Source organism: Asterias rubens, chromosome 1 (genome assembly GCF_902459465.1).
Source record: "Asterias rubens chromosome 1, eAstRub1.3, whole genome shotgun sequence".
NCBI classification, from domain to species: domain Eukaryota; kingdom Metazoa; phylum Echinodermata; class Asteroidea; order Forcipulatida; family Asteriidae; genus Asterias; species Asterias rubens.
The window spans coordinates 23,241,591-23,267,053 of record NC_047062.1 but is presented as its reverse complement, the minus strand read 5'-3'; the positions used below and the strand labels follow the sequence as shown (position 1 = coordinate 23,267,053).

The following is a 25,463-nucleotide window of genomic DNA, read 5'->3' as shown; positions in this document are numbered from 1 at the left end:
AAATTACTCATGCGTAAGTGACCTGTTGGCATGCACTGTGCTTGTTTGAGTTGCCTGTAAAAGTTGCCTGTGTAACCATGGAGGAAGGATGACCCTAAAAAACCTTCAAATTCAGGAGATAACACTTAAGATGACAAATTCATAAATAAAGCTCCTATAACACAAAGGAGAGCAGTATGTTCTAAAGAGATGTACTATAACATGTCTGGGTTTTCTTTCAGTGTGGGGACCCAATGAAATCGTGGGAACAAGCTGTTGGTATGCTGGGAATGACTGCAGCCATCATGGGCCCACTTGGCTATTTCCTCTCTCACATCGAGGAATATAAAGCCAGAGATGATGAGGACGAAGACGAGGCTTAGAGGACAACATGGCAATGCCTACCTACAACTAGATACAGTCAACCACTACCGAATAATAGGAAACATGTAGTTTTTAGAATTCTTCAAAACGAGTAACACTTTATTTTACCAAACATAGAATTGTTATATTAAACATCAAACACTTGTCAGTTTTTATAATAATGAAAACACTTTTAAGCATTAATAAACAAGAACAGTTGGCAGAATAAGGAGTGTTGCACGGTGATATTTTACCACCGTAGTGGAATATACCTTGATCTCTGGAGCCCCAAAACCATTTTTGTTTGTTCACATGCTAAATAAGAAACTATGAAGACAGAATGGATTCAATAATATTGTGTAAAGTTAGTTACACACTTTATCAACAAGCAACAGATTGTTTCCTGATCTTAACCCATCAAAATTAACACAACTTTTTAATTCAAAAATGTTGTGTGTGCAATTAAACAATGCAGAAACCTTGAAAATGTTAAGTGTTGTTACCTTAGTGTTTAGTGTACGTTCTGTCAGTTGACCATCCATTGAAGTTAACCGAACAATGTTGTGTATAGAAATGTCTAATTTTTTAACAAGAAATTTTGAACTGACTAGGAATGCCTAACAAATCTTTAAAATAGTCCCTAAATCTTTTTATCTTTTTACCTCTAACATTCTGACCACAAATCACGTCCAAATGCAACAAAATCAAATTGAAAATGTTTTTAAAAAATCTTTCCACCTAAATACACTGTATGACAAATAAACAAACCATCCAAAAACTACTATCCCACTTGATATGGACTCAGTTGAAGATAACCATCTCCGTGCATGACACATGTTTGTTTTGCAATGGTCTTCCTCCCAACGTCGAGAACTCCATCCATCAAGAATCCATAGTTTCACAGTAAGTAGACTGCAGAGTTGTTTGCATTCAATACTCCAGTCTCCTCTTAATCCCCCCATTCTGTTGAATCATCTTGCCTCCTGTTTTACTTTGCCTCAGCGTCACCCATCCATTGTACCGAGATCCAGGTGGGTATTGCTAGAATACCAAAGCTGAGCGCCACTGCAGCCAGGGTTAGATCCTGTGTATAAGAACATAGACTGTTCGATAGTGTAATTTGTTGTTTTATTGAAACTTAACAAAGAAAAACATAATATTATCATTATGATATTAATTTACAAACAAAACAGCAGTATAGAACACTTCACCAAACATGGAAGCACAAAAAGTACCACTGACCTAGACGGTCACTGGTACTCCTAGTCCTAGTGGTAAGTAGGAAGCTAGGGTATATTTAGGCCCGCACTTATTTGCGCAGTGACCGTTTCCCCCTCTTTTTCTTGGGGGCGGGGGTGGGGGGGTGCTTTAGAAATTTGCTATAAAAGTAAAACTTAGTTAACCCCTGGCCCTGCCTATAACAGTTTCAATTTATGTGATTTACTTTTATTTGACAAATTATCTTGCTTGAGTTGAAGTGAAATATTAATTTAGAAAGATTACAGTACACAAGGACCATTTGACTTCAAATCACAAGTCAGTGCTTGCAGGAACACTACATGACTGCAGTAAAAACACTGACAAGTGACCAATGTGACAGTACACTTATAAAGTAAGAAAACCGTCACGTGACGGAATCGTATCGTTAACTCGTATTTTTTAAGCAAGTCCTTTGTTTTACTCTTCTTTCTCTAGGCATGCTAAGCCTACAAATACAACCACACAACACATTAACAAACTCTGGTTTTTTAAAACTCGTCTATACACGGTGTACTTTACGTGAACTCTTTACAAGGTTGATGTACACACAAATAATGAAAATTTAACAAACATGATGTGTAAAGAGGGTCATGAGAGAGAGTGCATACCTTTTTCGAAATGGGGTTTTCCACCACGCCTTTCCTTTTGTGAATATTCCTCTTCGAAACTGACATAATTTGCCGAAGAACAAGGCCCTGTCCACTGAACAAACGCCCAAATACTGCTCCAGACGTAAAAATCATCATACAGCAGCGATAATGAGATATTTCCGGCAGAATATCTCTTCACAATGATGGTTGAATCAATAGAGTTTTACACTTTTGTTTGCAGGGAAAAAATATGGCTGACAGAGAAAACTTATTAAATGCGCATGTCTCACAAAAAGTCACTGGCACCCACTTTGGTCCAATCAAAATGCAGCCTCTCACAACGGAGGCGGGGCAAGGACAGTCTCTCATCTCTCTGTGCTGCATGCTAGCTGCATACATGTCTACACCGGTACATCGTGTGTGTTTTATAAAAAATATTAACAAGTTGAATTTGAAACTAATCCTAAGTTTTTGTTACATGACGATTCCAGATGATATTGTTTTCAGACCTCCAACGAGGCGCAGGAATAATGATTTTCTTCATTTCAACTTCCTGTTTCGAACGGAAGACAAGGTCAAACGAGGTCACACTCTCTGTAGCATTTGTTCATGTTACGAAATGGTGCATACTTTTTAATACTTAATTCTTTAAATTAATCTATCAAATGAAGAGGGAACTAAAAAATCAGCAGTGTAGAATATTAAATCCAATTATTTGAACTCAAAAATTTCATGTATAACAAACAGCTTGCATTGTTACCAGCTGAATATTAAGCATTTTTTTAAAGGCACTTTTATTGCTGAAGTTGACAGGCAGAGATAATAAGAACAGATAAAGTGACACAACTGATTTTCATACACACACATCCTTTAATAATTTTACTCAAACAATAATTTCATGCAAACTTATGTCAATTAACCACACAGCAAAGCGAGTCTCCACAATCTTTATAACTATGAAATTACACATTAACATGATCTGTACTAGGTCTATTCCAATTAACAATTTGCTTGAATGTCTTTAACTTGTGATATTTACTTTTAACCTTCTTTCATTTTATTCAATCTAAGAACACAATTCTTTTAATGATTTTGTTTTCCTTTTGTGTGATGTGCACAATTGTGTACAAAACATGATGAATTTGAAAATAAACAGTGAATTTGATAAGATTATCCTTGATATATTTAAACTTCCTTTTGTGAATGTGACTGACAAAGCACTGAACAATGAAGTGTATCATCGTTTTGTAGATGTTCTGCAAAATCATTATCCAATAATGGTCATGTTCCTTTCATTAACCCTCCTACTGTCTGTTGTTGTAATTTTCAAGGGAATTGAACAACCATTTGCATGTATAGACCATTTAACTGCACAGGTTGTTAATGGTTACACAGTTGTGTACAGTGAAGTCGTTAGTACACAAACACACAGTACATTGTACATGTACATTCAACATTCCAAACCATGGCAGATGATATTTAAATGATCTAACAGTAGGAGGGTTAAACTACAATGTCAACATTTACAATTGCTATAACTTTAATATAAAAATCTACTAAGCAATAGCTACTGCTAAGAAAAGTGCATGAAAACAGCGACAGGGCAATGCATTTATTGTGTCCCGTTGAAAGGGATTACAACATATTTCTTCTCAGCAAGATTTTTTGTGCTTAGCAGATCTGTTTTGGTTGTAGTTTTTCGAAACAATTGTTTAAGAGAAAACAGACCATGAACTTTGTGCATGTGACAGAAATGTACTTAAGTACACGAATGTTTCAATTGTATAAGGAGGTATCAGAAAGATTTATGGTAAATTGAAAACAAAATAGATTTGAAGAGATTCGATTTTGAAACATGATTCTGTCGTTTGAACTTAAATAATACTGCTCTGAAAATGTAGGACATGGTCCTCCTATTATACATTCGGAATTAGATGTGATCATTGTTTAGTTGCTTATAAAAGTAAGAGCTGAAGAGTCAGCATTTTTTAGTTTTCTGTGTTTCATGGTGTCCAGGATGTTGGCTAGTCTTGGAGATGTTAAGCGTCCTGAACTACACGGCAATGTGAAACTTCTCCAAGAATGTTAATACAGGTGCAGAAATGAAGACAAATTCACAAGGGAATCCACAGCCTAACTGTTGCTTGCTGGAACAATGCTTCTGGTGAAGACAAAGCAGCACTTGATAAAGCCACGTCCTTATGCTGGCTAATTCTGTTTGTTGGTACTTTTCAATGGTGCATCATGAAGACTCGCAGACACTCACGTTAAGACTCGCTCGTTGCTTCTCCCTAATCACGAGCTTTGTAGTCCTCCAGATGTGTCATGATCCAGCAGGGTACAGCTAAGCATCCCAGTGAAATGATTGTTATTCCCGTTACATTCTCCTGTAAAACAATAATAATAGCATACATACTTACAGAGTCAACAATTTTATTTATTGAATAATCTCTAGTGCAGATACGGTCCAATTTCTTAAGCAGACAATATTTTCTTAACAACTATCTGCTTAGCAGAAATCAGAAGGAAACCAGCAGCAAATTGTTAGTGTGCGACACTTGTCCACACACTTGTCTGGTTGGTAACCTTATTCTGGTAAAGCATAAATTATGGTTTTGTCAAGGCATTTCATTTGGTCTTTTTTATAGGCCCTATCCCTTCCTTGAAAAAGTTTCCCAATCCAATGGCCATGCTGCAAGTAATTATCATTCATCATTCATTCAATCAACTTTTTTTTATTCGATATGAAATAATATAGTATCTAATTTACCTTATCTCTTTTTGTAAAAATTAGTGAAAGTTTGAGTGTGACTTGTTTCTCTACTTATTATCATTATTTATTCGGCCAAGATTTCAACAAACAGTACAAGATACAATATTACCGTACTAAAGAAATTTAACAGTATAAGAAACAATGAATGTAAACTTATGACACCTAGAACAATTGTAAACCAATGATTGAATGAGACAGAGCACTGGCAATCAAGCAAGACAATTATAAAAACATACAGGACAAGCCCATTCTAAGATGGCCAGGATTAATAAAAGTGAACCTAACCACTGTGACTCGAAAGCCTATCAGTATCAATCCAAAAAATGAATGGAATTTAAATTGAAGTGCCCAGGCCCCAAGAAGACCAAAATTGCGATGCAGTCTTTTGGGATTGTTTGTTGTGTTGTTGTCCTTGAGTTGTTTGTAGTAAACTTTGTATGACGATGAGGGGAAATGGGTAACGCTAGTTTGGCAAATTTAGGACGAGTTGACTTGATCATGTTGATCATGTTGATTATGTTGATTGAGTGGCTGAAAAAAATCGATTATTTTCACTTACCACGGTTGTAAGAGGTGTTTCTGGTTTGCTTGCTCTAATTCCACGTGTTTGGGTGATCACGGACCTCACGGTGGGTACCGATCTGGTGATGACTCCTCTCAAAATACCCGACATTTTGGATGTAATCTCCTGCTTGAACTTCAGGATAATTTGAGAATTTAGTAATCGTCAGTGCAGCTTCAAAACGTCTAGCAAACAACCTCTCCACCACCGTGGTGTTTACGTCAACATACAAGTTTGTAGGCCAGACTACCTAACCACATTAACGTGAGTGGTGGCGCTGTTCAAGGAGACCGTTAAAATTTGCAGGGTCAGGAGTGGGTGGGCGGGGAGACATAATGAGGGGGGGGGGGGAGCTTCATAACTTGGATCGAACCATTCATTTATGCTGGGTTTTTTTACATTAATTTCTGTATTGTGACCTATAATTCAGGTTGACATACAAGTTTGTAGGCCAGACTACCTCACCAAATTGAAGTGAGCATGGGGGCAAGTCGGGAGTGGGTAGGCGGGGAAGGCATAACTGGGGGGGGGGGGGGGGGGGGTCTACATAACTTGTTTTGTTTTATATATATATATATATTTTCTTCGTTTGGCCATAATAATAAGGACCGAGATAGGGGCTGCCCAGCTGTACATGGGAGTGCAATAACCGCCAGAATAACAAGGATAAAATAATGCTGATAAAGTAACAACCAACAAATTCCTTTGTGATTTGTATCCAAAGTGCACGCTGCCACATAATCGTACACACCCCGTACACAATACATTCCCGTACATTTCACACAACAGTAATCGTTAGCTATATAGCTATACGTGCTAATTAAATCGTTGGTAGGCCTATGGTTTGTCTACGCTGTTTTATATTGCTCCATGGTTTTAGTCAATAACCAACAGCAAGTACAAAGTTTAGCAGAGAGATATGTGAACCACGTGTTAATCATTAACTTTTTGAAATGGCGGCTGTGTACCAGGCGGGGGAAGGGTACACTAGTTCTGCATGCCAGACACACAACAGACGCAAACCATTGGTTCTTCATTATTTGAACAACTACTATTGACATGACGCATAGGAGATATGCAAACATAAACCAATTTTCATCGCGATAAAACTAGTCGCACAAATAAGCCACTTTATACATCATAAACGTGATAAACAGAATGGTAATCATCCGTTGGGATTTACAATTGCGACTTGTTCTGGAAGACTAACAACATTATCTTTCTCATTCAGTATCCTCAAAATTCTCGAATACGGTATAAGGGCGCAACTGCGACGCCATTTTTATTTTATTTTCGGTTGCCAAAACATCACAAACTCTTCCCGCGTAATAGTTTTTTGTCCTAAAAAAGTAGACAACCTGCAAACGCAAAAACCAAAATGCAAAAACCAATCACTATCAGAAAACCTAAGATTGAGGATGAGGACGACTTGAACTTCTGGGAGCGATACGTCCAGCCCGTGTTTGCCGAATTCTGTGGTACCCTTTTGTACACTTTTGTGGCGTGTCTGTCCGTCACCGTGAACAATCTGTTTGCGATAGGCATCGTCCATGGATTTGGAATCGCCGTTTTATGCACAGCTTTCGTCAAGATCAGGTTGAGTATTTTACTTTAACAAACAATTAATCATTGCTAAAAATAACAACTAAACAATTCCATTGGTGAGTAACTTAGCTTTTAGTTACAACTTTAAAATTCCGCAATTTGCTATAATTATTTTGGCGAGTCAAACAAAATTCCAAACTCTCTTACAAATTAAAGTGGATCCCTTTGGCAACTTAATGATAATTTTACTCAACGAACCGTATCTCGGTTGAAATGTTGCTTAACTGTCTTGCAATTTCGTTTACAGAAACCCTTCTTTTTTCTTTGCTTTTTGGTATTATAATATTAGAGTGAGTTTGGAGAGATCGGTTCCATGTTTATATATTTTGCAAGAAATAATTAAAGTCCTGATGTTTCGACCCTAGCAGAGTCTTTATCGAAAGCTAAAAACAATGTTTACATTTTGACAACAATATCAGGTAAAATGGCACAGGCAACGTGGAATTTAAGAACCGTCAGTTATTATTGATTCTATAATATTGTCTTTTAGTGGCGGCCATTTTAACCCGGCGGTGACCGTGGCGTCCATTTTGTGCGGTGGTACCAGGCTGATTGTTGGACTCATCTACCTTCCTGTGCAGTTTATTGGCGCCATACTGGGTTCAGCTTTTGTCAAGGTACAGCGTTTCATAATAAGCAATTTGCATCTTTTCCCAAGATAACAACTTGTATGTATTTTGAACATTTTGCTGTTCTCTTATGTGTGCATAGACCAAACCAAGAAAGGTAATGTTAAACCTCCCCATAATATATTCATGCCTTGCTATTATTTTGCCAAAACAAGTGGCAAAACTAATGTTTTAAAAGGTTGTCGATTGTATACATTTAAACATACATACATCTTGCAAAAACAATTACTGAAAAAACAAGCAAACAACTGATGTACTTTGAACCTTTTGCTGTGCATCTAAAGTGTGCATACACCGCACAAAGAAAGGCTACTTCAAAACCCTGCCACATGCCTTGCTTTAGTTGCAAAAACAAATGGGTATAGGAAGTTAAACAACTTGACAATATGGTACACATGTACAATATACATACAACTTGCAAAACCAATTACATTTGACTCTTGTTATAGACTCTTGCTAAGAAGAGGATATGCTTATAAAGACTGTAGTCCCGGATCTCATTTCTGCTTTGTGACTCTTTGTTTTGCTTTCCTGTTGTAAAGAGACGTTTTGGCCAGTCCCAGCTAACTTACAAAGACACTTGACTGTACTGTAAAATATTTCCTGATAACTTTTACTTGATAACTTTTTACTTTAAATATAACTTTTTACTGATAATTTTTTACTTTAAAAAGTATGTTTATTTACAGAGTTGATTCTGACTCGAGTAGCTGTTTTTTTGACCTGTGACCTGAATTGTAACTTTCAACATTGACTTGTGACTTGAGTTGAACTGGTAAAAAAAGACTTTTAAATTGACTTTGATAATTATTTGTGACCATGTCTATCCATTTTCCACACCAGCTGGTAATCCATCAATGGGGTTCCTACGAGGAGATCCACGGTGGTGCCTCTATGCTGAGAGGCAACCGTCGCATCGATGCCTTCAATGAATACCAGAAGACATCCACTTGGCAGTTTGGTATCCACTCAGTCATCATCATTGAGATCATCGTGTCTATGGCCATCTATCTCTGCTACCTGCTTAGTAACATCGATGACCGTCAACCCATCAGGGCTCCTCTGGCTTATGGGATGGGTGTCTCTGCTGCCGTCATTGCTACGTGAGTGTACCCGCTGCTAAATAATAGGGTTCGGACTGCCTCTAGCTACCAGACAATGAAGGTGGTCTAGTTGGCAAGACAACTGCTCTAGATTTGCAAAGTGTTTGCTGTGGGTTTGACCCGAGTTATATACTCAGGGAAAGTAACGAGTAAAGAGTGCTAACGAACACATCTGTGTAAGGGTAAAACAAAACATTGCGCGAGTGTGATTCAGAGGCATAACCAGACACTTTGTTTTTTTTTTGGGGGGAGAGATATAACTTGAGGGTGTGGCCCCTATATAATGAATTGAACCCTTCATTAGTGCATTTTTAAATCTCATTTAGGGGGGAAGGGTTCTGAACAGGGCAGGGAGGGGGAACTCCTGTCCCCTGTTTGCACCCACTTGTGTGGTTTTTGCAGAGCGTCGATATCACCCAGTGTCAAGGTGTTGGCTAGAAACAGGGTGTAAAAGATTGCTAAAACATGGTGTCCATAGGTCCTTATGGTTGGTAAGCATTTTGCACCAGCTAAGTATAATGTTCTTCATTGAATGCTTTCACAACTTATTTCTTCCATTGTTCATGATTTCTTTAGCTACTACACATCTGGAGGTGGATTCAACCCTGCCGTTTCGTTTGCAGCAGCTATCTGCTCTGGGTACTGGGACGATCATTATGTGTACTGGGCTGGTCCAATAGTGGGATGTCTCCTTGCTGCCCTGGTCTACAGGTAATGTCCGGCAGTCGTCATAATACTTTTTTTTTATACACAAAGTACAAAAAAGGATTATCAATTTCTGACCAAAACATATTTGGATATCAATGGCAACTACAAAAAACTTGTAGACCTATTTTACGCAACCATAAAATAAAGGCAATGGTATATTTGTATTGTATTTCTCCTCAAACAATTACCTTTCCCCCCCCCCCCCCCCGTTTTGTGCTAACGATTCTCAGATCTTAACAAATTATGCTGAACACATTATATGCCGATTTAGAAAGATTGATTTGAACTTTTTTATGGGTTCCACATCGGACTTCACTCCAAACAGACTGGTGCCTACTGCCTAGAGTGATGTTGATATATGCAACATTCATAAATACCTCAGACAGTTTCGCTATTCCTATTGGTGGAGAGCGCGTCACGTGGGTGTGTATAAACCTTTGTTTATGACCAGTAAAAAGTGTTGAAACATGGGCATGACACGCGAGCTTGCACCTGTGATTATAAGACAGTTTCTTCATTCCTATTGGTCGAGAGCAACGGCCGGGACAGTTGTGCCACATCACGTGGGGTGTTGTGTTGAAAGAAATCATTGAACAATTATAGTTTTGTATCTATTTTACTTTTTGACCAAAAGTGTTGATGTTTTTTTTACCGAAAAGGTATTTATGAATGGGAATCGAGGTGTGTTGAATCGGTTTTCAACTAGTGGTTTAAACCCGCCGAGGCCGGGTTCTTGATAATTTACCTTGACCTCGTTGGGATTAAACCACTAGTTGTCAACCTTTCACCGCACATTGATTCCCTTAGTTAACAAGCAAACAGGGTACCATACAAACATCTTTTCTGTTTTACTTAACAGGGTCATCCTTGGTGATCGCAGGAAGAGAATTCTCGGAAAAGTGAATTAAATCTTGGTTCATTTTCATCAAAATGGTGCCTTCTTGACATGAGAGATTTGAATTGTTATACTTCAATGGTGACGAAATGAACATCTTGCGCATTTTGTTTCAACAGTGTTATTGAATGGAGATAAACAAGTAGTGACGCCTCAAGAGGATTTTGCCATGTCAAATTATTAGTAGCGAGATAACTGTGTTAAGAAATCCATGATTGAAATGATCCCTTTTTTTTTTTTTTTTAAGTTTGTGTAAAAATAGATGAGCCTGTGAATTAAACAATGGACTGATTTTTTTAAAAGGTAAATGTCATATTATTTGACCACTGTATTTTGTTAATATGGTTTTTTTTTTTTTTTTTTGCTGGGTTTAAGAGGTAGTTGTGAGCTTTTTTATTGGGTGGGGGGGGGGGGCACTGGAAAATGGTGGGGGACACGTGCCCCCGAGGCCTTTTCGAGGCTAGGCCGCTGGTTATCTGTGGGGACTGAAAATTTACCAGTCCCTAGTATTCATATTTTCATCTAAGTGTAACTTTCCCCACCATGTTTTATTACTAAAGTATGTTGGTATCTGCTGTTCAAGTAGATCATCAATGGAAATATTTTTACAACCTCAATATTTTGCTTTTTATAGAATAGGAAAACATTTGTTTTTCTAGTTTAGGCTGTACTGATCTGATGACAAAGTTGTCACGAAATAAAGCGGGGAAAAAATACCAAAAAGTCAATCACAAGAATGTATATATTTTGCTATTTTGTTTCCAAGCGTGTACATGATATCATAAATCAAAAATGAAACAAATTATGTTAACATAGAAATTTTAATACCTTTGCTTGTAGTAATAAGACAATAATATTTCCTGTTTAAAGTCCAGTCTTGGGCAATTTAAATTGGCCAAAATAAAAATATAAACAAATCACTTTCCATGAATACAACTTAAAGAAAATTTAGTATGTCAATGGGAAACTTTGGGTTGCTAGGTGGCAGCAGACTTACCAGGTAAATTTCCATTGTTTACGTAGTTCTGAGCGTGTGCACATGACCGAGAACAATGGATTTTACCTGGTAAGTCTGCTGCCACCAATCGTCCCAAAAGTCTCCCATTCTTTCAGCGAATGTGTGAGCTTTTTTCACAATTGCTTTTAGTGTAGATCCAACTGTTTTTATATCCGAGTCATTGTGTAAATAAAGCTGCAGTTTAACAAAAACAAGAACAAAAAGAGTCATGATTTTAAAATGTTTTGAGTTTTTCTGTTTATTTGAGCATGTACATGAATTTCTTTTTTAACACAGGTGTTGACCTGACTGCTATACAATGAGAATTGATCATTGATGCATTATTTTTATGCGAAGAATCAAAAAGTCTTTTCTTCACAGTGTAAATGAACTCTTTCCTTGAAGCAAAAAATGTTGCAACTTTTTTTTCTGAAAATGAACGATCATTAAAAAATAAAAAATATATGTACCATTGCCTTTTTAACAACAAATAAAATATGTTTTTGATAAGAAATTTCTTGAGAGGATTACTCATTACAAATGTGGCTTTTGTCAACCACAAGTATCCAGGATGTTTGAAACAAAAATTTTAAATTATCATCCCAACTTCTTGTAAGACTGGCTTTTGTCAATACAAACAAAAAATATGTTTATTGAGAATCAACCAAAAATGTAGAGTTTATAAAGTATGCAATAGTATGTATATGTTGATCTTAGTGAATAGTTTCTGTAAGGAGCTTTGAGTTATTGTAAAGGAATAATTTTCTGTTGTCGCTGATACCTCCAAGATAAAAATATAGGAGTTTTTAAAAGAAGCATTTTAAGGGGCACCGAGGCACAGACCAGCAGCATTATTGGCAATTGCCACCAATGCCTTAGCACAGGCCAGGGCATCCAACCATAAGCATAAAAACTTGCTAAGCACAGAAAAATATTTCTTAGCAGGAACTGCTTACCAGAAAAAAAATTCCATGAAGTTAACATTGTTGCAACTGGTGTCCTGCTAAGCAGTATTTTCTGAGTAACAGCTTTATCAATTTGGCTTAATAGTATAGTTGTCAGACATGTTATGGGCACAAGACTCTCAGGTTCTTTTGACATCTTGCCAGAGGACCCAACTATCTTACTTGGGTTTATCTTCTTCTTCATCACAGTGTCTCCGACATCTTCAGGTTTTGTCCTCTGCCTCCTTCATTTGCTCATCGGCATCCTCCTCCTCAGGGAGATAGGGAGGCCAGTCAACATCAACTGACTAGGGAAAGAACAAATAACAGGAGAATGAAGTAAAGACAGAGCACAAGGTTGACAGTGAACTTATTACAGCAGTACATTGTATAATTAATAATTATATTGGAGACTTGAAATGCACCATGTCTGTCACATAGTCACATAGTGTAATGCTAAATTTTCGGCAGTGTGCTCTGTTTTAAATTCGGCCAACTTGTTTTTAAAACCAGGAAAAAATGCTGAAAACAAAATAACAGTTCCTAACTTTCTTCCACAATTTGTTAAAAATCTCAATTTTTTAAAATACTTACTTCAACGTCTAATTCTAGAATGTCCACATCACACTTGAGAAGAATTCCCAGGTTGGGCGTCGTCCGACCAAAGTCACCATGGACAAACTCCTTGATGTATCTGAACAAATAACTCGTTCAGGAAACTTCAAATACAAAAGCATCTTGAATACATTTCTAATTGAGCCGGGCACTATTTTATGACCTGCTCAGGAGAAAAAAGTTGACAAAAATTATTCCTCTCAGGGCTTAAAAATTGGGGATTCTCCACAAGACTGAAGGCTAAAGGCCGAGTCACACTGCAGCGATAACGAAGACGATAACGATCACGACGCAAAGAGCATGCATTCTATTGGTTGTATGAGCGAGTGCGTATTCTGCGTGGAGCCATTCAACCAATAGAATGTGTTCTCTTTGCATCGTGATCTTTATCGTTATCGCTATCGCTGCAGTGTGACTCTGCCTATATAGCTTAACATTTTTACTGGGCCAAAATTTATTTTACATGACTGGAATCAAATGACTGGAATCAAAAGAAAATCTACTTCGATACTCAACAGAATTGAAAGATAGTCAATTATTTTGTACACAAAGATGTCACACAATTATGTAACCTATTACTACTCAATTAAAAAACAAAATGCTACCAGGCTTATTTGGTCATGAGTTTACCAGCCCTAAGCTAAAATAACTGGTCGGGGCAAGTGGTCCAGTGTTAATTTTGAGCACTGTCTTTATAGCAAAAGGTAACCAGCGCCAAATTTCATTGAGATGCAAAGCACACAAATTTGCTTAGCATGAAATTTCCTCCTTTATAAAAAACAGGATTACCAACCAAATTTCCACATGATTTTTATGCTAAGCAAACAACAGCTGATAAAAATGAAAATTTGACTGGTAAGAAATTTCATGCTAAGCAAATTTGTGTCTTAAGCAGCTCTATGAAATTGGGCCCAGGAAGCCATTACTTATTATGCCAGTTTCATGGCAGTTTAGCTGGGTACTGATGAGTTTTCCCTGCATGTCAAAGGATACGTTCCTGCCTGTGTTCTTAGGAATAACCTGAAATGATGGGCATCAATAACTTTGGCTGAGATAGTGTGCACAACTCTCTCTCTTGTTGCTAGAGGGCGTCTGTGTAGGACACGCACTGGTGTCTTCTGATATAATGTCAGGTCCTGCAGAAAGAAATGCAAACACAAAAGTATGCTTAGGGTATCAGAAAAAGAAAGTGCAGATTTGGGCCCGATTTCATTAAGCTGTTAAGCAGAAAATACTGCTTAGCAAAAGTCTTCGCTAAGGAAAATTTTAGCAGGGTACCAGGGCTGGATTCACAAAGAGTTAAGACCAGTGTCTTCTGATATAATGTCAGGTCCTTAAAAACAAGGTCCTGAAAACCATGCAACGGCAAAAGTACACTAAACTGCTAACAGAAAATGTCTGAAACTGGAATTGATATCTAAGGAGGTACATTGAAATCAGAGCATTTCCACATGTTGGTAACCCCTGAAGTATTAGATTCCAAGGAGCTTTAGGAAACAGAATCCTCAGCACTACAGAAATTCAATGTAATTCAATTCACATTTTTTCCCACAAACACATTTCGGCAAATAATACAGAACTACATTGTAATGCATACATGTATAAATAAAATACAACAAAAGAATAAGTTGAGGAAAGCGCGTGGAGGCAAGGCCCAAAGTAAGCCAGGTAGCTTGTAGCGGCTTGCCTTTACATAACAAAATACATAATCTAAATGTAAATGCTTAAGACAATACAAAGACGAAACAGACAGACCGACATCGGACAGACAGACAGACAGACAGACTGACAGACAAAGTACTGGAGAAAATGACAGTGACAAAGAAAGCTAACTTAAAGGAGGAAAACGGTGAAAGAGCATCTCTATTTTTATTTGGAGGAAAATACAGCATTTTTTTGTTACCAGGCAGACACTTTAAAAAGTCTGAATTCAGATAAAAGTCTTTCTTGCTTTTGTGACTAAGTCCATACTTGGAAACATGAAAATGCCTTTTCATACAACAAAGTTGAAGGACTGAAGTTCTGTTTAATGTATCTCACCTTAATGTCAGTCAGGAATGCTAAACTTTCGGCAGTTTGCTCAGCGGATGACCAAATGAGTGCACTGTAAGACTTGGTCTTAATCTCCTCACCATCTTTGAGTTTGTTAAGGTCATCTCTAGAAAACAACATTTTTAAAAGTCAATAAGATTTGAAAGTTGTCATGCTGTAGTCTTCTGTGTTGCTGTTGGTCTATGTTACTCATCGAGTGATCTTTCTTTACTGTATGTCAGGGCTCAAAATTTTACACTGGGCCTGGGGCCAGAGATTTCGGTGTCAGGCCCAAGACAGCTGGTGGTCTTGGGTTTTTTAAATGACAGTGCAATTTAAAGAGGAAATTCTGCTCTTGCGATCCCCATTCTCCGCGTAATACAGCACAAGCATCAAATTTCCGTGCTACTTGTGTACAAGGGACAAATGCCTGGCTAAGTGGAAGACACACGCACAAGCAAAAACTCTCTGCTTACCTGTGAAATATGCTTGATGTAAGTGGGGAGTTCCCCCATAATACACATACTGACTACTGTTGATAGTAAAGTTACTATGGTTGGCAAAGTGGTTAGGGGAGGGGCAACAAATGGATTTATTAATTGTAAAGGGTGAGGACTGAACAAGATTGATGTGCATCATTTTGTTAAGTACAGAAAAGATAAGTATGAGAGTATCAGGTATTATTACTTTTCTATGCATTGAAGATCCCTAACACGAGCATCAGTAGTACCTCTGTTGATAGTCTGTAAAAAGAAAAACAACACTGGTAAAGTTTCGTAATGTCAAAGTAGACAAATCAATATATTGCAATAGTTAAGGAGATGAGCAGAGTGAGGAGATGAGGAGATGAGCAGATTATACTGTTCGAAACGTCAAGACCCAACCGCCTCTTTTCAGAGCCAACACTCACCCGAAGAGATTTACACATGGTTGTACCCGCAAGTTTACTATTTATTTATAGTTTCTTCTTGTCTCCACACCATGCAAAGCTTCAAACAGTACTTCAAATATTTGCTTGATTTCATGTGATTATACATGGCACCATAAGAGTAAGGCACTCCCAGCTAGAGGTCGAAAGGTTGCTCATTGGCCCATTCATAAAGTTTTCCATTGGTTCATCTTCGTTTTATCATGGCATAAAGATGGCAGGATGATGACATCAATGCATAAGGTCCATGGACATCTTTGGTCGCGGCTATTGCTTCTGCCTATAGCTCAGCATGGCAACTGATTCCTGCAGCCACAACCAGCAGACAGAGCTTCTATACTTAGTGAAGACTGCCCTCTGTGCTCACCTTTTGTAATGCTGTGAGTTCCTCTTGTGTCGGTACTGGCCGCCTTGAATTAAGTACTTCCACTACAAATGGCCTCCCTGCAAACAAAAACATTCATTGCTTAATAAACAAGATCTTTATTTCTTGGTGACGCCTGTAATCAAAGGCCGAGTTCAGGCGGTGTGTTCTTGGATGCTCGAGAACAAGACGGATCGCTGTTCTTGTTTCATCCGCTCAAACGACGATGTGATAAAAGCGCCACGAAAAGAGGTTCGGTACTGGTCATGTGACAACGTGGTTCGTCAGTTAAATAGGATGTTTTTTAAAAGTTGGAAACCCCACAGTAGAAAAGAGACCACACTTTCATTATTTTCTTTGGGATGACTATTAATTTTCAACTTATCAATATTAACTTTAACAATCTATTTGAGAGTCATTTTGCATCTAATTTACTTATTCTCTTGAAGTTGTGCTGCCATTTTGTAAAGTGTTGTTCTCGAAACCCCCGATGATAGGTGGTGTGTGTGATCTTGTTCCGAGTGAATCATGTTGTCATCGTTCAGGCGTGAGAACAGCCCACTCGGGCCAAGACAAACCGCCCAAACTCAGCCAAACATTACAGTGATGGTATAGAACTTTTGAATAAGCGCTGCATGCAGGTTTTGTGATGTTAAGAAAAGTGTTGTATCCTTCATGGAAGAAAGAGGCCGTAAAACTCAAAACTAAAAAGAAATTTACAAAAGGAAACAGGGAATTAAACTCACCCCTCCCAAGTGTCCTCACATCTACATCTTCCCTTCCAGATGCTGAGAATTTAAAATCTGTTCAAACAAAGATATTAAGATTTATAACGAAGAAAAATTTCCAGCAAGACTCTCTCAAAAGCCTGGGCCCAATTTCATAGAGCTACTTAAGCTCAGCATAAGTATGCTTACTGGAACAAGGTTATTATCCAAATTACCGCGTCACATGTACAATCCTTCTCTTTTTTTAGCTAAGCAGAAAAATGTTAAAGGCAGTGGACACTATTGGTGATTACTCAAAATAATGATTCGCTTTAAACCTTTCTTGGTGACGAGTAATGGGGAGAGGTTGATGGTATAAAACATTGTGAGAAACAGCTCCCTCTGAAGTGACATAGTTTTCGAGAAAGAAGTAATTTTCCAAGAATTTGATTTCAAGACCTCAGATTTAGAATTTGAGGTTCGAAATCAACCATCTAAAAGCACACAACTTCGTGTGAAAAGGGTTATTTTTCTTTCATTCATATCTCGCAACTACGACTACCAATTGAGCTCAAATTTTCACAGGTTTGTTATTTTGTGCATATGTTGAGATACACCAAGTGAGAAGACTGGGCTTTGACAATTACCAATAGTGTCAACTGCCTTTAAGCAATGAATGTTTTTGTTTGCAGGGAGGCCATTTGTAGTGGAAGTACTTAATTCAAGGCGGCCAGTACCGACACAATAAGAACTTTCAGCATTACAAAAGGTGAGCACAGAGGGCAGGCTTCACAACATAATTATGCTTATTAGAATAAGGTTACCATCCAAATTACCATGTCACATGTATAATCCTTCTCCTTTTTTTCTAAACAGAAAAATTTTAAGCAATAGCAGATCAATGAAATTGGGCCCAACTCAATATGCACAGCGAATGCTTTTCACAAGAGTTGAGCACATTTCCAGTTTCCTTTCCACTTGGTCTTTGATGTACGAAGTATGAACCTTGCTAACAGTTGTTTATGAAATAGAAAAAGTGCCATGGGCTGCTCTGTTAGCAGAGAACATCTGCTTACAGGCTTTGGGCCCCGGTTGCAAAAGATCTTCTCACCTGATGCCTTAAAGAGGTTTTGAATTGGATCACATATGATCTCCTGCATGGAGGATTCAGTCTTACGCTGGCCTTCAATCAGCCACGGTGTCTGGCTTAGGTTCCGGGAATACTTGTTATAACGTCCTACAAACAAGGGGAAAAAATAGTACAAATACTCTTTCAAAATCCAACATTTGGGGTATCTTGCCATGGCATTAGGTTACGACGACCCAAGTTACAATCCTACCTCAGGTTGGAACCTTGCATTGTGGCTTGGTTTCTCAGTTCTTGTGGGTTTTTTCCTCTCATAACTAAAACTGAATGGGTTTATTGATCATTGTCCAGTCTTTATGGAGATCTTCTGAGCTAAATTTCCTCTGGTAGGGGAAACTTCTACGAGGAAAATGTAAATTTGTTTTGCAACCTTTCACAGGGCACCACAGCAAAAGCACAGGACACCAAGGCATGGCTGTGGGTGCCGTGGGTTATTTAGAGGTCTGCTGTTGTTTACTACTAAGTATTTACTTACCAGCAACAAAGACTGCTGAGTAGGAGCAGGTCACCTCTGTGATGCTTAGTTGCTGAGGCACAGGTGGTGGACATGTAAACAATCTAAAACAAAAAAAAAGTGGTATCATTTCCTCTCTAGGAAGGCTTTTTGTAAGTCAGTCATCCACTACTGCAGCATCATCTCCGAAAATCGATATTCCATCACTGCCGCAGAGTGAGTTTTTGATTGCCATTGGTAGTTTGACAAGCCAGCCCAGCTCTAGCCTAACTTTGTTCCCTGCCAGTTAATCTACTACCGCTGAGTAGGTTTCTCATGATGGGTCGAGTGGGCTTCTCGGTATAAACCTCACTGCCACAGAGTGAGTTTTTGATTGCCATTGAATTTGATAGTTTGACTAGCCAGCTCTACTCAAACTTTGTTCTTGCCAGTAAATCTACTACGGCAGATTAGGTTTCTCGTTTGGGATGGAATGGGCTTCTCGATATTAACTTCAATGCCACAGAGTGAGTTTTTGATTGCCATGTAATGCTTGCCCACTCAATGTACACTTCAAAGCATGCGAGTGCACTTAAAAATTTTAAAAAGCTGAACATTTGTTAAGTGCAGTTTACTCAAAACCAGTGTGCCAACATAACGTTACGCCTCCAGCAATCAAACTTACAAATCAGTGCAAACTTCCAAAAAAGTATATTCCCTTTAACTTACTCTTTAAATTTGGTATCTGACACATTCTTTATGGCTCCCAATACTACTGGCCTTCCTGGTGAGTTGATGGCTCCACTGTTATACCCACGCTGTATTAATACAAATAATAAAATAGCCACTGTATATTGACTGTTGATAAGATATTAATATAAAATCGGCACATTCGAAGGATTTTGAACATAGATTTGGTTTGATCTTAAATAGGGATGCAGTTAAAAGGCACTGTGTTCTTGTTGCTTGGCCAAGTCCGATGTGACTTTGTTTGTTCTGCTGAACTTGGTAAGACTTGGTAAGAACTGAGGAAAAAGATCGATGGAGGGCAAACTAAAATCAATGAAGCCTTACAAAGAGGGATATTTTATTTTGGACACAATCAAAGTCAGCAAGCCTTAGTAATTTTCTTTTAGTCACATCTAGAAACACATGTCTAAATGTGGTAGCTTGAAAACAACTTACTCTAAACTTCTTTCTTGGAGGCTCGTTATTACTCTGTTGTAATCTGAAAGCAAATCATAAAATAACATAATAGCTCAGACGTATGACACATGATATATAGATCTGTGTAACGGTGAAACCAAAATTATACACACAATATTTTCTTAACAATACTCACAGTTTGTTTAGTTCTTTCTCAGTTTCTTTGTGTGTGAATGTAACCATAATCTCCATCGGACTCTGTATTTAAAGGGGAGGTATACGTTTGGTAATCACTAAGTAGCTTTTGATAGTATTTCGCATTTTGAGAATCATCTCCCTTTAAAGTGATCTGTTATGGAGAAATATAGAAGTTTTTATCCCCAAACATTTGATTCAGTATGCTCTTAGATTGTGTATTCCATTTACTGCGCCTTGAACACCCAGCAGGGTGGATATTAGGGATTATTCTTCCTGCATGGCCATAATTGCTCACATGACGACATAGTGATCCTGACGTAGACTTGTTGTAACAGCCAATTCAAATACATCCTAATGTCCCTCGGCTGCAATTTTGTGGACTGACAAAAGAAAGATGCATTGGATTGTGGGACCATGTGAAAATTGTCTGGGTTAAGACCTGTGAACTGAAAGCAGTTAAGGCCCGGTCACACAGGCCCTGATAACATTGACGAAAACAAGAACGATAAAAATGCACACCCTCGATTGGTTGAACAAGCGTGCGGGTTTTCTGCGTGGAGCATCAACCAATAGAGGGCGTGCACTTTTATTGTTCTCGTTTTCGTTCTCGTTATCGGGCCTGTGAGACCGGGCCTTAACCCTACTAGACAAGTTGTGATGAGAGCAAGGTAATGTTTGGAGGGGCAACAAGGACAAGACAAGCCAACAGAGGTCAATGTCTCTTTGGTGTTCGTATAATTCTACGTATATAAGTTGAACAATTATGAAATTATTGTACTCTGATAGTCAATAAATCAACATCTTTGAGTTAATTTGAACAGAATCTGGTGTTACCTTGAAGTAGAATTTGACATCGAGAGCATTTCCCATGACTGGTCCACAAACCCACTTGTACACCTCCTTAATGGTAGCAATGTTGTTATGGATGGTCTTCTGGTAAAGTTTACTGTACGAGACAATGCATAGGATAAATTCAAATGAAATACAAGGCCTTCTGTTTGTGTATTTGGCCTTTTGTTTCTGTATCCCTTATAACAACACAAACTCTCCCATTTTCCTCCCAAACTCAAATGATTGCTTGAGTCTTAACTAATCTACTTTCGCTATGCATTTGAAGGTTTTAGCATAATGAAAGGGTAATATTTATGATGTAATCGCATTTTGAGAACAACCTGGGGACATTTTATATAAATTATCAAGTAAAAAATAACAAGGGAAACTGACTTGGTAAACATTAATTCAATTTATGGCAAACAAAAACAGTTTCCCTTGTTGTTTATTGCTTTTTAACGTTCAAGAAGTGTTTACATGTGTAGCAAACCACTTTCCAAATGAACTTTGCAATCGCAGTGTCATTTAGAACTTTGAGGTTCATAAATAATGCGCGGTAATATTTATGGGGAAAAATGAGCATCACGCTATCCAAATACATTTTGCAATTGTACTGTAAATTTCAAATTTCTGAATTTTAACTCTGTAATTTCAACTCACCTGAAAACTGACTTCAAATGAAGAAATATGCAATGCTGAACAACAAGAAAAAGAGAACGGCCAGTTATAAATACAATATATTCATTATTCTCATCTTAAATTCTTATTCATTAGCTTCGATACAAATTGTGTTGCTGTAATGATTGGCTAGATATAAGACTGCCCTAATAAAGATCAGGAAACCGATAATGAGCAATGAACCGTTTCTAAAAGAGCTACAGAGCCAGGACTTGCTGCATGCACAATTTGTACACAGCTCAGTGGAAGAAAATGTCAAAGCTAACATTTGTATGGAGATTTTCTCTGTACAATTGTATTCATCTTTTGATATGAAGAAAGGAGGCATACTTCAAAACATGAATATTTTCCATAATGATTATCTAAGGGGAAGAGCTTTACGATGGTCTGGTTCCTTACCTCCCTGATGAGGAGCTGCAGTGGTAGAGTCATGGACATGGTGAAAGTGTCAAATCCAAAGTCTGCTTCACGTACCTGATCAGCAAGCTGTAAAATAAGAGATTGGCATGTCAGACTAGGGTAGAATTTCCAAACAGATACAGTGTATTATAGTAACACAATCTTCTTGTTTACATATTAGTTACAGAGATCTTTTTTTATTAAAGGCACTGGACACTTTTGGTAATTACTCAAAATAATTGTTAGCATAAAAACTTCCTTGGTAACGAGCAACTGACAGCTGTTGAAAGTATAAACATTGTGAGAAATGGCTCCCTCTGAAGTAACGTAGCGCTTGAGAAAGAAGTAATTTCTCACTAAAATATGTGAAATGAATTTGAGACCTCAGCTGAAGTATCAAATTCAAGCATCTGAATACACACAACTTGTGCAACAAGGGTGTTTTTCTTCCATTATTCTCGCGCAACTTCCGACGACCAATTGAGTTCAAATTTTCACAGATTTATTATTTTATGCATGCATGTACAATGTATGTATACGTCAAGTGAGAAGAGTGGTCTTTGACAATAACCAAAGGTGTCAAGTGCCTTTAAGTAATAAAGCACAATATAACCTGCCTGCTGTTAAATTTTGATGGAATGGATACTGTTACAAATGAAACATTCACTTTTCATTTCTGATTATTTATAATCAAATATTTTCTCACAATAACTTCATCCCTGGTAGGGTTGAAACGAGACCAATTTTAGTGGTGGGTAGAGTGGAGCACAGCAGTTCTTTGCCAGGTCAGAGGGGGCCGCACAAGGACCTCTCGAGGTCCAGATGCAAGGGATCTTTTTATTAATCTGTTCAATTTCTTTAGCATGTGCATGTAGGGACTGTACCAGAAACAGTACCAAAAGAAATTGTGAAAAGTTTCTTCTTCAATTAAATTAAATTAAATTAAATTCAAATTTATTTACACAAAATATTTCTACAATATTACAGAACTACACTTTCATGTATACATGACATATATTTCATATATTTCATGTATATATAAAAGACAGAACAAGAATAACATATCTGTAACTGTTAATTTTCTTCATTGTCCCCCAACAGATCTATGAAGCAAGTTTTCTCAGTTCTTAAGAAGTTAACTTGAAGTTAACTATAAATACTAACAACTATCAGGTTCTCACCATCTTGACACTGCTGGGGTCACACAACCCCTGCAGTATACCAAGACACACGGAGCAGACTGCCTCTGAACTCTGACTGCTTGAATCGGAAACCTCCTTGTCAACAGGTTCAGTTTCTCCGTTGTTGTCCGTTGATGGGCTTGGTTCTTCATCGTTCTGTTTTGCCTTCATCAGCTGGATCATTACCTACAACACAAGAATTTGGTTTACATCACAAATCTTTCATTAAGCTTTGGAAGGTACTAAGCTCAAAGTAAAGTCATGAACACTTTGATCAAACAACAATCATTAGAATTTGTCTAGGCCTCAACTGAACAACAGTCCAACTTTAAATGTTATAAGAAAAACTGTTTTTCTAGGGAGTGTCAAAATCGTGACTATTGATTGGGTGCTATGTCTAGGTGCGACTACAACTTTTCAACTAACTACCCGCTGACTCTTGCATGCCGCCACAACTACTAGTAGTAGTACTATTGTCAAAGTCACGACTAGTTAAAGCGTAACTAGTCGGGTAGTGATTTTCATTGTAGCCTTGCCTAGGCCAAGTAAATGTCAATGTCTGCTACAAGTAGTGCCAGTTGCATCAAAAGTGTTGACTGCATGCAATGGTGTCAAAGCATACAGCACAATTCAACCTGAATTTACCATCTTGCGACTGCGATGATCCACAATCTTTGGTTTAAAAAAGAAGCAGGAACTTCAATAGTTCTCCCGGCCTATTTGTAGATTTTAGGCCTGTATGCTGCATCTTTGAAAGGGCAAGGCCACAGGGCATGAAGGCATTTCCTGTTTGGTAAAGGGCACCCTATGAGGAAATTATAAATTTCTACTGAGCATTTCAGGGGCACCAAGGCATTGAACAAGGGGGTCTTGGAGGCAATCGCCTTTGTTGCTGCTGTGTAGTATCAGGCCTGAGATTCTCCTCAATTTTCTCCTTGTAAGCTTAATGATGTGGAAATGAATACTATGGACTGCACTAACTAGACCGCCTCATGTCTTACTTCATTGGGGGTGATAAACAAAGGCTGTCTCTTCACTCCAAGAAGTCTCAGGATGCACCTCGTGCAACATCCGCATCGTTGGAGCTCAGATATCACAGTGTGACATTCTTCCAACTCAAAAAATGTCTGCACATTCAGCTAAATTGGGAGAAGAAAACTAACATAAATTAAAAATAAAATAAAATAAAGACAAATAAAAACATAGTGACAGTGTTTTGGTTACAATAGAATCTTTCACTTTCAGTTCTGAAACTTGGATAACTTGGAGATTAAACTGACAAATATAATTTTTAAACATCCTGCAGTCCATAACTTGGAGATTAAACTGACAAATATAATTTTTAAACATCCTGCAGTCCAAAGTCATGAAGTACAAAATTACTTCTACGAGTAGCTTCAGCTAAAAAAAAGGTGGTTACCGTGGTCCAGTGGTTAAAACTTATGACTACGAACAGGACTTGCAGTCACAAGGTAATGGGTTCGAATCCTACCAAATAAGCCAACTGGCGGCTGTCTGGAGGAGGGTTACGTTATCGCAACTAAATCACAAGTAAATAAACAAACCCTGTCAACCAAGTTCAAAATCAAATGTTTGTCATATTATGATATTGTTGATATGGTTGATATTGGGTGCGTTCATTTAGCTTCCCTGGGTCGACCCTGGTGTGTGGCGTTTTTTTTTCCCAGGACAAGTGTGTGCAGATAATTACCCACGTTCGTCCTGGTAAAAAAAAACGCCACGCACAGGGGTTGACCCAGGGGAGCTAAACGAACGCACCCATTGAATTGAAACAAATGAGAGAGGTTGGCTAGTATAGTAGTAACTAGTTCAACAATGAAGAATGTCAATAATTGGCAGCTTTGTATGTACAATGAATCTCCCCTTGTAGGTGAGTTTGCCGAGTTCCCTTGAACGGAAGATAATCTAAACAAACAAACAAACAAACAAGCAAACAAACAAACTCAAGCACTAAAGAACAAACAAACAAACAAACAAAGCAGCTTCAGCTTGAAGGTCGAGCTGTCTTAACTGCACAACAACCCACGTGAAAACGTTCCGTGCAATGCACGAACGTTTGTGAGTTACCTAAAATACAACAACCAAAGCATTTTGTGCCTAAAAATACAACAGTTGTATCCAAGAATGCCAACAAAATTCCATATACCAAGTTGACTATAAAAAGCATCAAAAGAAGTAAGATATTACCTGATTACTGTCTGTTTTTGAGTTCGTTTCTTCTTCCTCGGCGGCCGCCATTTTCAATCCCAGTAATGCATTGCGCCTCAGCCAGTATCACAAGTTTATATATATTTTTCTTAAAACTAAATAAAAACGTTATTTTTATGGTAAATTTTAGTATCTTAAAAATATAACAACTCTGCAAAATAGTTTGTG

At 37.9% G+C, this 25,463-nt stretch overlaps 2 protein-coding genes and 1 long non-coding RNA gene across 3 annotated transcripts; 1 reads left to right on the top strand and 2 right to left on the bottom strand.

Moving 5' to 3' along the window:
* Window positions 1-3,042: 3,042 nt before the first annotated feature.
* LOC117300742 lies at window positions 3,043-5,731 on the bottom strand. The gene is made up of 2 exons (XR_004520216.1): window positions 5,525-5,731; window positions 3,043-4,579 (listed from the first exon to the last, which is right to left on the bottom strand). It is a non-coding gene; the product is annotated as an uncharacterized LOC117300742 (long non-coding RNA).
* Window positions 5,732-6,835: 1,104 nt separating this feature from the next.
* LOC117298924 (aquaporin-8-like) lies at window positions 6,836-10,831 on the top strand. The gene is made up of 5 exons (XM_033782308.1): window positions 6,836-7,123; window positions 7,623-7,749; window positions 8,605-8,864; window positions 9,441-9,575; window positions 10,432-10,831. The coding sequence occupies exons 1-5, from the start codon at window positions 6,906-6,908 to the stop codon at window positions 10,478-10,480; spliced, it is 789 nt and encodes a 262-aa protein (XP_033638199.1). The 5' UTR covers window positions 6,836-6,905; the 3' UTR covers window positions 10,481-10,831.
* A 668-nt stretch (window positions 10,832-11,499) lies between these two features.
* LOC117300180 (putative tRNA pseudouridine synthase Pus10) lies at window positions 11,500-25,331 on the bottom strand. Its single transcript, XM_033783904.1, has 18 exons — window positions 25,275-25,331; window positions 24,068-24,205; window positions 23,067-23,252; window positions 21,886-21,972; window positions 21,469-21,503; window positions 20,812-20,923; window positions 19,976-20,037; window positions 19,819-19,861; window positions 19,363-19,451; window positions 18,676-18,758; window positions 18,165-18,290; window positions 17,093-17,149; window positions 16,350-16,426; window positions 15,742-15,797; window positions 15,064-15,181; window positions 14,017-14,159; window positions 13,003-13,102; window positions 11,500-12,716 (listed from the first exon to the last, which is right to left on the bottom strand). Exons 1-18 carry the CDS (start codon window positions 25,323-25,325, stop codon window positions 12,633-12,635), a joined length of 1,647 nt encoding a protein of 548 aa, XP_033639795.1. The 5' UTR covers window positions 25,326-25,331; the 3' UTR covers window positions 11,500-12,632.
* Window positions 25,332-25,463: the final 132 nt, after the last annotated feature.